Source organism: Rhinoderma darwinii, chromosome 1 (assembly GCF_050947455.1).
Source record: "Rhinoderma darwinii isolate aRhiDar2 chromosome 1, aRhiDar2.hap1, whole genome shotgun sequence".
NCBI classification, from domain to species: domain Eukaryota; kingdom Metazoa; phylum Chordata; class Amphibia; order Anura; family Rhinodermatidae; genus Rhinoderma; species Rhinoderma darwinii.
This window is the reverse complement of record NC_134687.1, coordinates 31,771,930-31,787,514: the sequence shown is the minus strand read 5'-3', so window position 1 is coordinate 31,787,514 and position 15,585 is coordinate 31,771,930. Positions and strand designations below refer to the sequence as shown.

Genomic DNA, 15,585 nt, shown 5'->3' with positions numbered 1-15,585 from the left:
CTGAGCTATACCGTTTCCCAAGCTGCCATTGAAGTGAATGGGCGTTACGGAAACAGTGTAGCACAGCCAGTTACGCTGTTTCAGTAACTCAGGAGCTACAGAAACAGCATAGCTCGCTGTGCTACGCTTTTTCATGAACTACCATTCACTTCTATGGGAGTTATGGAAATAGCGTAACTTCTGGCCACATCCTTTGCTCCGTGGCCGGAGACCAGCAGCAAGAGAAGAAGGTAGGACGATGGTCAAAGGCCCCCGTTCTAGAAATAGGCGAGGCTTCCAAATGTGGAACCCGCATCTCTGACTTTTTAAAGCGTATCCTCTGGATATGCCATAACTAGTCAACATGTGAATACCCCTGTAACCCACAATGCCCTAGAGTATATTATCTGTATTTTTCCAAAGCTTTAATTCTAGCACTGCCAAAACACAGAGCAACATTCCTAAAACAGAAGATTTCCGCATTATGCATTACAAAAATGACAGTGCCGCTGTATTAGACTGTCGACCGTGCGCATGCGCGATTGCTGCTCCATTGAATAGACCTCGGTAAGGGGGAACGCGGGACTCGGACTCCTGTTTTAGTGATCAGTGCGGTTTCTAGAAGCGGGGCCTTATTCTGTGGGTGGTTAAAAAATAGAATTTTTGGGAAAAACTCTTGTGGTGGTTTTTTTTTTTCTCGTTCTTTTTATTTAATTTTCTAAACAAGGGGAGAAAGGGAAGGAAAGAGGGGTAAAGAAATACAAAGTATACAGATATAATTCACAGTGAACGGTAAGACTAACGATTGTCTCTGCCATTGCAAGTTTAAATTATGAAGTGACCCGACCAATTATATACCAGCTTAAAGAGAAATGGGATATTTGTCAGATGACATTAAAGATTCTAAAGTTATGGGTTCGAGAAGAGACGGAATTTTTTGCTCTAACCCACTCATCCCAAATCTTCTAGTATTTATCTAGGTTTTGTTCCATTGACCATTTAGTTGGACTGTAGTAAGCAGATTTCGTCTTTCCACTCGGAGACCGATAGTGTATCCAGCTCCCTCTAGTGGCGGGCAATTATACGTTTTGCTGCGCTCAAAAAATACGGAATGCTTGATTTGTGGTTAATAAACTGAACAGACGTGTAAGAATAGCAAGGTCTAGTGTCAAGGTGAATTTGATGTCAAGCACCTTGTTTATTATCAATTCTATCTTATTCCAGAATGATCCCCTTTTTTAAGTGATTTTTATTTTTTGCCTTAATTAATGCTTTAACTTTATTCAGAACAATTGGAGTAGGTTCTTACAGTGGTCTGAATTACCCAACCTGCATATGAAGATGCTCTCGAAAACCTGTATGAAATTGTACACCGATGTCTATAAATGTGTAGGTTGGTGTTTTATATTGAGTATATATCCTCTGTTTCTGTTCTTCCTGCAGCTACGTATCTGCGATGGTACCTGTAAAATCCCCAAAAGAGTACTATGTGCAGCAGGAAGTCATCGTCCTGTTCTGTGAAACTGTAGAAAGGTAAGTTTCCTGGGTAAGCCGCCAGCAGAATAAAGGTTTTTTTTCTCTCCAGGTGTGGCCTTTTATAGCCAAGCGGGCATTTATTATACCCTATATAGCCAAGCGGGCATTTATTATGCCCTATATAGCCAAGCGGGCATTTATTATGCCCTATATAGCCAAGCGGGCATTTATTATGCCCTATATAGCCAAGCGGGCATTTATTATACCCTATATAGCCACGCGGGCATTTATTATGCCCTCTGTAGCCACGCGGGCATTTATTATGCCCTCTGTAGCCACGCGGGCATTTATTATGCCCTCTGTAGCCACGCGGGCATTTATTATGCCCTCTGTAGCCACGCGGGCATTTATTATGCCCTCTGTAGCCACGCGGGCATTTATTATGCCCTCTGTAGCCACGCGGGCATTTATTATGCCCTCTGTAGCCACGCGGGCATTTATTATGCCCTCTGTAGCCACGCGGGCATTTATTATGCCCTCTGTAGCCACGCGGGCATTTATTATGCCCTCTGTAGCCACGCGGGCATTTATTATGCCCTCTGTAGCCACGCGGGCATTTATTATGCCCTCTGTAGCCACGCGGGCATTTATGCCCTCTGTAGCCACGCGGGCATTTATTATGCCCTCTGTAGCCACGCGGGCATTTATTATGCCCTCTGTAGCCACGCGGGCATTTATTATGCCCTCTGTAGCCACGCGGGCATTTATTATGCCCTCTGTAGCCACGCGGGCATTTATTATGCCCTCTGTAGCCACGCGGGCATTTATTATGCCCTCTGTAGCCACGCGGGCATTTATTATGCCCTCTGTAGCCACGCGGGCATTTATTATGCCCTCTGTAGCCACGCGGGCATTTATTATGCCCTCTGTAGCCACGCGGGCATTTATTATGCCCTCTGTAGCCACGCGGGCATTTATTATGCCCTCTGTAGCCACGCGGGCATTTATTATGCCCTCTGTAGCCACGCGGGCATTTATTATGCCCTCTGTAGCCACGCGGGCATTTATTATGCCCTCTGTAGCCACGCGGGCATTTATTATGCCCTCTGTAGCCACGCGGGCATTTTGCCCTCTGTAGCCACGCGGGCATTTTGCCCTCTGTAGCCACGCGGGCATTTTGCCCTCTGTAGCCACGCGGGCATTTTGCCCTCTGTAGCCACGCGGGCATTTTGCCCTCTGTAGCCACGCGGGCATTTTGCCCTCTGTAGCCACGCGGGCATTTTGCCCTCTGTAGCCACGCGGGCATTATGCCCTCTGTAGCCACGCGGGCATTATGCCCTCTGTAGCCACGCGGGCATTATGCCCTCTGTAGCCACGCGGGCATTATGCCCTCTGTAGCCACGCGGGCATTAATTATACCCTAAATTGCACCAATAATGACAGCCGAGATTTACTAAGCTCATGCTGCATTATTAGGGATTTACCGGACTACCTATATTAACCCCTTAAGGACGCAGCCTAGTTTGGGCCTTAAGGCTCAGAGCCCATTTTTCAAATCTGACATATTTCACTTTATGTGGTAACAACGTCGGAATGCTTAAACCTATCCAAGCGATTCTGAGATTGTTTTCTCGTGACACATTGGGCTTTATGTTAGTGGTAAAATTTGGACAATATATTCAGTGTTTATTGGTGAAAATGTGCAAAATTTAGGGAAAATTTATAAAAAATAGCATTTTTCAGAATTTAAATGCATCTGCTTGTAAAACAGACGGTTATACCACCCAAAATAGTTACTAGTTCACATTTCCCATATGTCTACTTTAGATTGGCATCGTTTTTTGAACATTCTTTTATTTTTCTTGGACGTTACAAGGCTTAGAACATAAACAGCAATTTCTCTTTTTTTTAAGAAAATTTCAAAAGCCTTTTTTTTTAAGGTACCTCTTCAGTTCTGAAGTGGCTTTGTGGGGCCTATGTATTAGAAACCCTGATAAAACACCCCATTTTAAGAACTAGACCCCTCAAAGTATTCAAAACAGCATTTAGAAAGTTTTTTAACCCTTCACGCATTTCACAGGAATTAAAGCAAAGTGGAGGTGAAATTTGCAAATTTCATTTTTCTTGCTGAATTTCAATTTTATTAAATTTTTTTTGTGTAACACGGAAGGTTATACCAGAGAAACACTACTAAATATGTCTTGTCCAGATTCTGCAGTTTTTAGAAATGTCCCACATGTGGCTCTAGTGCGCTCGTGGACTAAAACACAAGCCCCAGAAGCAAAGAAGCACCTAGTGCATTTTGAGGCCCCTTTTTTATTAGAATATATTTTAGGCAGCATGCCAGGTTTGAAGAGGTGTTGAGGTGCCAAAACAGTAGGAATCCCCCAATAGTGACCCCATTTTGGAAACTACACCCCTCAAGGAATTAATTTATGGCTGTTATCATTTTGACCACTCAGTTTTTTCACAGCACCTATTTTAATTGGGCTGTGAAATTAAAAAAATGACATTTTTTCCAATAAGATGTAATTTATGATCAAAATTTCCTATTTTCACAGGGAACAAAATACCCCATTTTGTTGCCCAATTTGTCCTGAGTGCGGCAATACCCCATTTGTGGCGATAAACTGCCGTTTTGGCCCATGGGAGGGCTCAGAAGGAAAGGAGCGCTGTGTGTTTGTTGGAGTCCAGATTTTGCTGGATTGGTTTTCGGGTGCCATGTCGCATTTGCAGAGTCCCAGAGGTATCAAAGCAATGGAAACCCACCAGACGTAACCCCATTTTGGAAACTACACCCTTCAAACAATTCATTTATGGGTAATGTGACTATTTAGACCCATCGTTTCTTCACAGAACTTATTTGAATTCGGCTGGGAATTAAAACAAAATAATTTTTTCCAATAATATGTAGTTTTGGCTGAAAATTTCAAATTTTCACAAGAAATAAAATACCCCATTCTGTTGCCCAATTTGTCCTGAGTGCGGCAGTACCCCATTTGTGGTGGTAAACTGCTGTTTGGGCCCATGGGAGGGCTCAGAAGGAAAGGACCACCATTTGGCCTACTGGGGATTTTTTGGTGCAAAGTCATGTATGCAGAAGCCCCTGAGGTACCAGTACAGTTGAAACCCCCAAGAAGTGACCCCGTTTTAAAAACTACCCCCTTAAGGCATTCATCTAGAGGTGTAGTGAGCATTTTGACCGGAGACCTACACACCATAAACTGTAATGTGGGTTCTCACGGGTACGTCAATACCCTACATGTGGCTGTAATCAGCTGCCTGGGCACACAGCAGGGCCCAGAGGGGAAAGACGAGGGGGGATAAGCTGTGCGGAGTGCATCAGGGTAAGTAAAACTGGGGTAGATTAAAAATCATGGGATGTATGATAAATTTTGAACTCTCTTTCATACGGAGCCTTCGTTTTTCGGGACACGTGTCACATTGATTTATTGTGTCCTACCTTGTTCCCCTCTTATAGCAGACTTTGCACCTCTTTTGACTTTTTCCTTTCTTGCCAGTTTGGGGAACTTCTCCTGGAAAGTGTTGCCCTGGTACGATGCGTGTGGCCCCGTTTCCAGAAGTACTGGGTGCCCCCCCTTCTTGGTCCATAAAAATTAGTTTCTTGATAACCACCTCTTGAAATTCCAGGAAAGTTCCCGTCTGGCCTGTACATCGATGTAGCACGTACGCATTGTACAATGCCATCTGTATGATGTGCCCTGCCAGCTTCTTACACCACACCGCATGGCGCTGTAGGGCTTCAGGGCTTGATCTGACAAGTCCACCCTTCCCATGTACCATTGTAGTCCAGGATGCAGTCTGGTTTGGGGGTATCTGTACTGGTGTGACATCTCTCTTGTCCTTGTACTTGACACACAATATGTTGCTGCTAGATTGTGCCCTGCTCTCACCCCTTCTGAGTGTTTGCCCTTCAGAGTCTTAGGGAGGCCTCTCAGGTTTCTTCTAGCAGTGCCGCATGCCGCAGGACTTCTGGAAGCGAGGCAGTTGAAGAGTGGGACGCCGGTATAAAAATTATCCAGGTAGAGGTGGTAACCCTGGTCCAGCAGTGGGTGCACCAAATCCCACACAATTTTTGTATTAACTCCCAGTAAGGGGGGGCATTCTGGGGGCTGAGCACTGGTGTCCTTCCCTTCATATATACTAAATCTGTAGGTATACCCTGATGCACTCTCGCAGCTTATACATCTTTACGCCATACCTTGCCCTCTTACCCGGCAGGTACTCGCGGAATTGAACCCTCCCTTTAAAATGTACCAGGGACTCATCAATAGAAATACACTTCTCGGGGGTGAATGCTTGGGAAAACCGGGCACTGGAACGGTCTGATAGGGGTCTCCATTTATACAAACAGTCAAAACTGGGGTCATCTCGGGGTGGGCACAGCTCATTATCAGTATAATGTAAGAAGCGAAGTATTGCCTAATTTATTTACTTTTTTAGGTTCCAGTTCAGTTCTGAAGTTGCTTTGAGGGGCCCATATATTAGAAACCCCTATCAAACACCCCATTTTAGAAACTAAACCCCTCAAAGTATTCACAACAGCATTTAGAAAGTTTATGAACCCTTTAGGTGTTTCACAGGAATTTAGCGCAAAGTAGAGGTGAAATTTACTTTTTTTTTTTTTCAGAAAATCCTTTTTATACCACTTTTTTTTATAACACAAAAAGTTTTATCAGAGAAACGCAACTTAATACGTATTGCCCAGATTCTGCAGTTTTGAGACTTATCCCACATGTGGCCCTCGGGCGGTAATGGACTGAAACACCGGCCTCCGAAGCAAAGGAGCACCTAGAGGATTTTGAGCCCTCCTTTTTTTATTAGGCACCATGTCCGGTTTGAAGAGGTCTTGTGGTGCCAAAACAGTGGAAACCCCCCAAAAGTGACCCCATTTTGGAAACTAGACCCCTTGAGGAATCCATTGTAGTTTTCTTGGGGTGCATGCGGCTTTTTGATCAGTTTTTATTCTATTTTTAGGTGGCGTGGTGACTAAAAAACAGCAATTCTACTATTGTTTTTTTATTTTATTTTTTTTACAGCGTTCACCGTGCGCTATAAATGACATATTCACTTTATTCTGCGGGGCGATACGATTACGGCGATACCAGATGTTTATAGTTCTTTTATGTCTTATGGCGTTTGCACAATAAAATACGATTTGTAAAAAATCATTCACTTTTGGTGTTACCTTATTCTAAGAGCCAGAACGTTTTTTATTTTTCAATCAATAAAGCCGTGCGAGGACTTATTTTTTGCGTAACGAACTGTAGTTTCGATCAGTACCATTTTTCGGTACATGCGACTTTTTGATCTCTTTTTATTCCATTTTTTGGGAGGTGAAGCGACCAAACAATTGTGATTCTGGGACGGTTTATTATTATTTTATTTTACGGCGTTCACCGCGCGGGATAAATAATAAAGTAATTTTGTATTTCAGGCCGTTACGGACGCGGCGATACCAATTATGTATAGTTTATTTGTTTGTTTATATATTTTTATTAATAATAAGTGACTGATAAGGTAAAAAGGGGGACTTTTACTTTTAAAACTTTTATTTTCTTATTTTTACACCTTTTTTTTTAACTTTTTTACTTTGTCCCACTAGGGGACATGAGGGCAGGAGGCCCTGACCGCTATTCTAATACACTGCACTACATACGTAGTGCAGTGTATTAGAGCTGTCAGCTACTCACTGACAGCAAGCATAGTGGGTCCTGACGTCGTCAGGACCCACTAGGCTTCCGTCGATGGCATAGCCGGATGCCATTGTTTGGTGTCCGGTTGCCATAGTCACCATCGCCGGCCGCTATCGTGTAGCAGGCCGGCGATGGCAGCTTAACCCCTAAAAAGCCGTGATCGCTATTGAACACGGCTTTTTAGGGGTTAATCAGCGGGGACACAGCGATCGGTCCCCGCTGTAGGAGCTGTGACAGCTGCTGTACGAGACAGCAGCTGTCACTGCTCCTGTATGTGTCGGGCGGACGGCCGAAACGGCCGTTACTCCCGAGACGTACTATTCCGTCATGGAGCGCGAACAGGGCGCTTTCCATGACGTAATAGTAAGTCACTGAGCGTTAAGGGGTTAAGAAAGGTTCTTGGTAGTGTCCTCCTAATAATTCAGTATGCTGAGATCGTGCCAGGGAGACCTGGCATTTATAAGGGCAGTAAGTCGAGCTGCTGTATCTAGCATTTGCTTGGGTGGAATAAAGTAAATCGCCTCTCCTGCTAAGAACAAGTCTCCTGCTCTACGTAAGCCGTTAATTAAAATTTTTCTCGTAAAAAGTAGGAAGAGCCATTACAGGAATTGTCCGACTGTAAAACCGTATGATCGTCCGCTGGTAAATACACCGGGATGACCCGTAGATTTATCAAATGCGCCATGTGTAAGGCAGTGTGTGCTGGAACTGTAATTGAATTATTTCCAGGCAGAAAAGCTGATTTCAATGTTCACGCTCTCTGTTCTACATTGAGGCAGATCGGAAATCGGTTTAATCCTTTTAAAGCTGAACGGCACTGAGGCTATGAAAGCTGCGCAGGTTTTTTTTGTTTTTTTTAGGATTTTTATAGAATCCTTTCTCCAGACTCTAAGGCCCTGTTCACATGGAGTTTTTTTGCAGGCAGAAAATTTAGAGGCAGGTTTTGATCTGCCTGCACGCCGTTTGCCGCATTTTTCGCCCGCGGCCTTTGAGTGCTACGGGCAAAAACGCTGCGACATACGCTTTCTCTGCCTCCCATTTTCGGCCGTATTTAGGCACGTTTTCCGATGCGGTTTCCGCGTCAAAAAACATGTAATTAAAAACTCAGTGTGAACAGGGCCTTACAGTGTTATTATAAATAGAGCGAGCAAGACACCCACATTTGGATTCGTTCTGATAATAGGACAGGGAAAGTCCTGTAATAAAGTTTTATGACCGATTGTGCCTTCTACACCATTGGTAGAACTTGGTTCTCAACATGGTCAGTCGTTAATTCCAGAATCCTACGGTCATACCCAGCATGCGTTTAGCAGGTCCCCTTAGATAAACTGTCTGATGAAGCCTGAAGTGCCTAATTGCCTCAGATATATTGCTATGAAGCTGATCACGCTCTGAATTCAAAAATAACATTTATGCCCCCGTATTTTCTGAAAAAAGACCATTTACACAAAGTTAAAAAGGCCGTCCAGCACTTTACTCTCATGGGCACCTTCATGCAATTTTGCGTCAAAGTGTAACCGAGCCTGAACTCCTAAAATAAACGTTCAGGACGTGTAGAGTTCATGAGTGCTCATCATCTCACCCCTGTCATAGAACATTGAGGTGCGTATCCTCTGTGGTAGGGCTCGTCCACACGTGTCGCAAATACTACAGATTTTTTGCAATGTGTTTTGTTGCGGAAAATCGGCAGCGTAGTACAGTAGCAGAGAAGTGGATGAGATTTCAAGAAATCGAATCCATACGCTGCGTACGTGATATGCGGAGGTTCCGCTCACAAATTGAACTGCAGTGCGTTTTTTTTTTTTTTTAAGCTGCAGCGTGTCAATTGTGTTTGCGGAATCGCTCCTATTTTGTTGTGGGCTTTCCCCATTGAATTCAATGGGGATCTAAAAATCGCAACTGAGGAAAAAAACAAAACCTTCTACTTCTGACATTCTGCAGTCCGGCCTTCTGGAATGACGTTTCATCCCATGTGACTGCCGCTGAAGCCAATCACAGGCTGCAGGGGTCTCCTGCGATGAAATGTCATCTCAGCAGGCCGGCTAATTCTACAGTTTTCCGCAGCGGACATTCCGGGTGAAAAACCGCACCACAATTTGTTGCGGTTTTTCGCCCGGAAATCCCACGGCCACCGGGGTGGATATGCTGTGTACCTTTTACGCAACGCATCCACCCCTTGTAAACTTAGCCGTAAAGAATTAATAAAAGTTGCTGTATCCCCTACACCAGGGTCACTGGAGACAGTAACAGGCTGTGATCTTTCTTCCTGATGTCACTTATAGTTTCCCTCCTCACTTATAGTTTCCCTCCTCACTTATAGAGACCCAAAACCAGGGAGTAAAACGTTTCATCCTACTCCCCAATTTCAATAAGTGCTGCGCCCCGAATATTGTACCTAGATCTTTCACCCTGTCATTAAGTTGCGACGAGCATTACATACGTCCTTGGCAGCAAAAGAGCTAAAGACGACCGGTCATTTCCTCTCACATCTTTGAGTTAATAAATACTTGTATTTCCCATAAAATAACAACTTGTGCAACTATTGTTAGAACTTCATAATTTCTCTGTTATTCTCCCTGGAAAAGTATGAATCCATTGCCAACTGGGTGTTACCACTCGCCTTTCGGTGGGACTTGTCCCTACACAGTCTTACAGCGCTGATGTTATCAGATTGTGTAGGGACACAACCTTTTTATAAGGTTCCCAGTCCTCGTGGATCCTGGCTCCCTGCAGCTTTGTTTGTGCCCTGCATTGGTGCTGTGATCCTGCTGGGCCCTTCCTGGGACAGCCGCCATTGCTGGTTGTGGCGCACTTCTCCAAGAGACTGATGGAGGCTCCTCCTGTCCCATGGTTTTAGTTCTGTTTCTTCTCCCCTCCCTGCTGTGGGTCGCCCCTACCACTGTTGGCTCCCTCTGCCGGGCACCTGTGAATATACACTTGTCTGTGAGTAGTTGCCGTCCCTGGACGCAGGCCGTATTGCTTTGCCCCTCACTTGATAGACTTGCTACAGGCTGCAATGCCCCCTCCCTTGGTCTTTACCTGCCGTTTCCTTTGACCCCTTAAAAGCCCCCCCCCCCTACTCCGTAACATTCTGTGCGACTCATTCTCCTACTTATTCTCCTGGTACTTGCAAGCAAAACAAGATTGCATGCAACCTGGAGCAATTTGTCAAACATAACACCATGACCAACGCTAAACCCGGAGACCCCAATGAGCCTGAGCTGCCTACCCTATCAGGCATTGCATCAGAGGGCAACCCGACCATTCTAGATGTCCTCAAAGCAATCCCTGAATGTCGCTCGGCGCTTACCGAGAAAATTGATGCTCTGCAGTTGGACTTTGGCTTGCTTGGTGCAAATATTCATTCCCTGTGGGAAAGTACAACTGGTGTGAAAACCCGTATCTCATAGTATCACCTCTAAGGGTATGTTCACATGTGCACGTCCGATACGCCTGAAATTACGGAGCGGTTTTCAGGAGAAAACCGCTCCGGAATTTCAGACGTAAAGGCAAGTGCAGGCGTTTTTCGCAGCATCCATTACGGACGTAATTGGAGCTGTTTTTCTATGGAGTCCATGGAAAATTGCTCCAATTACGTCCCAAGAAGTGACAGGAACTTCTTTGACGCGGGCGTCTTTTTTACGCGCCGTCTTTTGACAGCGGCGCGTAAAAAAATGACCGTCGGCACAGAACATCGTAAAGCCCATTCAAATGAATGGGCAGATGTTTGCCGGCGCATTGGAGCCGTATTTTCGGACGTAATTCGAGGTTAAAACGCCCGAATTCCGTCCGTAAATAGGGTGTGTGAACCCAGCCTTAGACCTAAGGTAAACCGCTTGGACTCTACTGCCCATCAAAGTAAATTGGTTGACTTAGAAAACCACCTGCGTAGATGCAACATCAGGCTTGTTAATCTGTCAGAGGGTGCGAAGGGGGCAGACCCCTGTGCGTTCCTTGAATCACTTCTCAAGCGCGGATTGCTTTTTACCCCTCCTAGGTGTTGGAACGGCCTCCCAGGACTCCATCCAGGGCTTATGCTAGAAGTTTCACTAAGATGGTCTGGTTTACTCTTGACAGGTTCATATTGACCCTGGTGGCTGACTTTATTCTTCATGATGCTTTTTATGTCCGTCTCCTAACCTTAGTATATACTTGCCGCCTCCTGCCATACTCCATATTTTGTATGATGTCATGGCCAAAGTTACTGTACTAGACCCAGTCATTTTACGTGTAGATTTTAATTAACAATGGACCCAATTCGGCATCGTTTCCCAACTACGAGCGCTCTCACGACGCAGTTGACTTATCGGATTGCCACTTATTTGCTCCAGGAAGTTTGGAGTAAGAGGCACCGGCATGAGACCGTCTACTCCTTTCACTCTCTCTAAAATAATACTTTTGCTTGTACAGATCTGTATTTTGGATTCCCAGAGATGTGTTCGATCCACCCAGGGGTATTTTAGACCATTCCCTGCTGCAGCTAATTCTTGATATTGGCCCTTTTTTTTAGTTCCGCTTTCATTTGATCAACATGAAATTCGTGAATACTCTACAGTGGAGGTGGATATTTATTGGGACATGAATGTTGCCTTTCCTGCTGACCTTACTGTCTGAAGCTTTTAAGGTCATCAGGAGAACTATGAGTAGGGTTCTACATTTGTACTGGGAATGTAATGTTTTTGTAGACTCTTAGCATAATATTCTTGATTTTTTTAATTTTGTTTTATTTTGTTTGGGATCCCATCTGGGCACCCTGAGAATGATGTACCCCAAGATCTGCCTCTGGACTTGAGTGATGTTCCTGTGAATATTGTTACACATAATTGATATATTAGTTCCTACTCTGCTTAATTGGAAACATCCTAAAATGTTTTCCTTTTTGAGGTGTCGATCTATGAAGTTAACCATGTACTTCCTATGTACAGATTTACATCTATTACTGGTGGGTGCACAGATCAGTTCCTTAACATTTGGGGACGATTGGTGGATAGTCCTGCAACGGCTTCAGATACTACTAATACTTGTTTGTTGTAATACTGTATCTGTTGTACAACTTTTTGTATTTTGCCAAATAAGCAATCCTTAAACACAAAAATAAAAATAAAAAATACAAATAATGCACGCAGTCAGGGAAATTACATTTATTGACTGACCATTATCATTTTTTACTTTGGCAATACTTTTTACCAGAGTGTCCATCCAGTCCCCTATATTTCAGGTAGAATATTCTATCGTAGTTTTTTTTAAAACTTTTTTTTTCTGGTCATCTTCCTAAAAGCTGTGGTCTGGCCCTTTGCAGAAGATCCGCTTCAGTGTGGCCTCGGATATATATGGATTTACTGGACAGAGTATTAAAAAAATGTTGATGTTCGTATTTACCTGGGAGACCATATTCAACCTCCTATATATAATCTGTTAGTAAGAGAAGCCAATCATTTATGTATTTGTGTTCTGTGTAAATATATGTTGTGTATAACGCCTTGCTCTCTATACACCTCTACACAGAGCCTTAAAGCTTGGATACCTCACTCAAGACATGATTGATGATTATGAACCAGCATTAATGTTTACAATCCCAAGACTAGCTATCGTATGGTAAGCGGCTTGTATCTTGACTTTATTGCAGTACATGATTCAAGTTCCATGACTGGTCTGAATTGGAGCAGCGCTTCAGTCCTCCAGCAGTCCTTCAGTCCTCCAGCAGCCCTTCAGTCCTCCAGCAGCCCTTCAGTCCTCCAGCAGCCCTTCAGTCCTCCAGCAGCCCTTCAGTCCTCCAGCAGCCCTTCAGTCCTCCAGCAGCCCTTCAGTCCTCCAGCAGCCCTTCAGTCCTCCAGCAGCCCTTCAGTCCTCCAGCAGCCCTTCAGTCCTCCAGCAGCCCTTCAGTCCTCCAGCAGCCCTTCAGTCCTCCAGCAGCCCTTCAGTCCTCCAGCAGCCCTTCAGTCCTCCAGCAGCCCTTCAGTCCTCCAACAGCCCTTCAGTCCTCCAGCAGCCCTTCAGTCCTCCAGCAGCCCTTCAGTCCTCCAGCAGCCCTTCAGTCCTCCAGCAGCCCTTCAGTCCTCCAGCAGCCCTTCAGTCCTCCAGCAGCCCTTCAGTCCTCCAGCAGCCCTTCAGTCCTCCAACAGCCCTTCAGTCCTCCAGCAGCCCTTCAGTCCTCCAGCAGCCCTTCAGTCCTCCAGCACAAAAATCTATACTATCTTTATCCACTAGAAAAACATTAGTGAGACTCTAGAAGAGGACTACACAAGGCTTAGCCAACTCTAAAAGTCAGGGCCAGCAATGACACGCTTGGCCACATCATATTGAGGATCTGTTCTCCCCTGTAGTCAAATTTAGCTCCCTTTTGGAAGTAACAGCAGTGCACCTGCTCTCTTCCGTAGTAGAACAAAAATTGTGTCCCCCTCTGACATCAGAGAAGTTCTCCAACTTCATCAGGAGACACAACTACTTTTACCATAGTCCCAGCAAGTGTACACCTACTAGTAACCGCAGCTCCCCCCAATAGTCACAGCAAGGCCTCTCATCGATCACCACCTTCTTCCAAGTATTTGACTCCCGCACACTCCTTGATTCACCCTGTGCTGGCATGAATCTTCATACAATCTGCTTATTGCCTGCTGCATGTAGCTTCCCGGTTTCTGCTGACAGATGGATGTAGGAGCAGCACACAGTGCTGTCACTATAGGACCATTTTCTTGACCCCTTGTCCATTTGGACACCGTTTTAAAGTTTTTGAAAGTCACCAATTGCTTGATCGGTTTATTTGAAGCTGTAATTTAACCACTTGACACATCGATAGCAGTTCACTTCCGTTGTAATCTTTATTCCTCTATCTTTTTCCCAGCGGGCTTGTTGTTTACTCTGAAGGACCACTAAACCTCGATCGCAAACCTGAAGACATGTCTGAACTATTCCGGCCTTTCCACACATTGCTACGAAAAATCAGGCAAGTTGATGGCTCTCGTTTATGATCTTTCTGATTTGTATTTTGTTTATAGAAGTTGTATCTGCCATACCTGCGGCCCCTCTGTGCCCTACTGTATACTGTGCTCTCAGCCCAACCTTGAGGCTCGTCCTGTTTTGCATATATTGTTTACTGCTTTTTGTGTTTTTATTCTTTTACCCAATCATTTTATATGTACAGAAATGCAGTTAGGGCCTGTTCACATCAGCGTTGGCTTTCCATTCCGGGGTTCCGTTGGAGGTTTCCGTCGGGTGAACCCCGCAACGGAAAGTGAAATTGAAACCACAGCTTCTGTTTCCGTCACCATTGATATCAATGATGACGGAAACATCGCTAATGGTTTCTGTTCGTCAGCATTCCGTCTGGTTTCCGTTTTAACACCGGAATCAATAGCGGAGTCGACTGCGCTATTGATTCTGTCGGAAAAACGGAAACCTGCCGGAATGGTGACGAACGGAAACCATTAGCGATGTTTCCGTCATCATTGATATCAATGTTGACTGAAACGGAAGCTGTGGTTTCACTTTCCGTGCAGAGTTCACCCGACGGAAACCTCCAACGGAACTCCGGAACGGAAAGCCAACGCTGATGTGAACAGGCCCTTACTCTATATTAATCCGGTTTCCTCTTGGATGTCTTGGAAACAATTATTGCTGAATTTGTTCTGATTTGCATGTTTGAGCTCCGATATTTCAGCAGTGTACGAGGCTTGAGTAGCTTGGAGTGGAATGTAGGATTCTCCATCATGTTCTATATAAATACGTTGAGTAACACAAAAAAATAATAATTTGAATGATGTTAAAGGTTGAGGTATACGGCTGTGGTGTTGTTTTTTTTTTTGTTTTTTGTTTTTTTGCTGAGTCGAAAGAAACACTCCAATCAAAACCTATACCCTTCGTTATGCCGAGTGCTGAACCTGAGGGGGCGGTTCATGACAGAACACCAAAGAGAGAATACTTGTCATGCTCCGCCCCCTCAAGCCTGCACTAGACTAAACACATTGTATCCATTTTGCCCGGTGTGTTCCTTTAAGTGGATGTTCTATGACCTTTATAATGTTCTGCGTGTAGATTTTTTTCCCCGACTATGTTTCGATACTGATCAGGTTGCGGTTTGGAAACTCACAAGGGAAACGTCTCAATAATAGTGACCTACGGGTCCTTGTCATTTCTACAGAGTTCTTTGTCACTTCACGGTTAGCCTTCTCTTTTCCATACACATTATAACTGTTGACTTTAAAGCCCCTAATATTTCTCCTTCCTACAGCTCTAAAATTATATATTTTTCCCTTTCGTCCCTTTTTTACTTCATAACCTCATCCTATCGGCAGTTACTATAGGATTTTGTCTACCGCCCACCCTTGGAATCACTTCACATTTACAGTCTTCTTTTCCCACTAGCACCTTCTGCATGTTATTTCCTCACTTTCCTTTTGCTTTTGTGTCTAAGTTT

At 44.5% G+C, this 15,585-nt stretch overlaps 1 protein-coding gene across 2 annotated transcripts in view; it reads left to right on the top strand.

Moving 5' to 3' along the window:
- ZFYVE28 (zinc finger FYVE-type containing 28) overlaps positions 1-15,585 on the top strand; it is a 193,105-nt gene that overhangs the window by 115,634 nt on the left and 61,886 nt on the right. For both annotated transcript variants that reach the window (XM_075857121.1, XM_075857113.1), the window contains exons 5-7: positions 1,423-1,512; positions 12,678-12,767; positions 14,014-14,115. In XM_075857121.1, the coding sequence (XP_075713236.1) occupies positions 1,423-1,512; positions 12,678-12,767; positions 14,014-14,115 (282 nt within the window). The remainder of the gene's footprint in view (positions 1-1,422; positions 1,513-12,677; positions 12,768-14,013; positions 14,116-15,585) is intronic.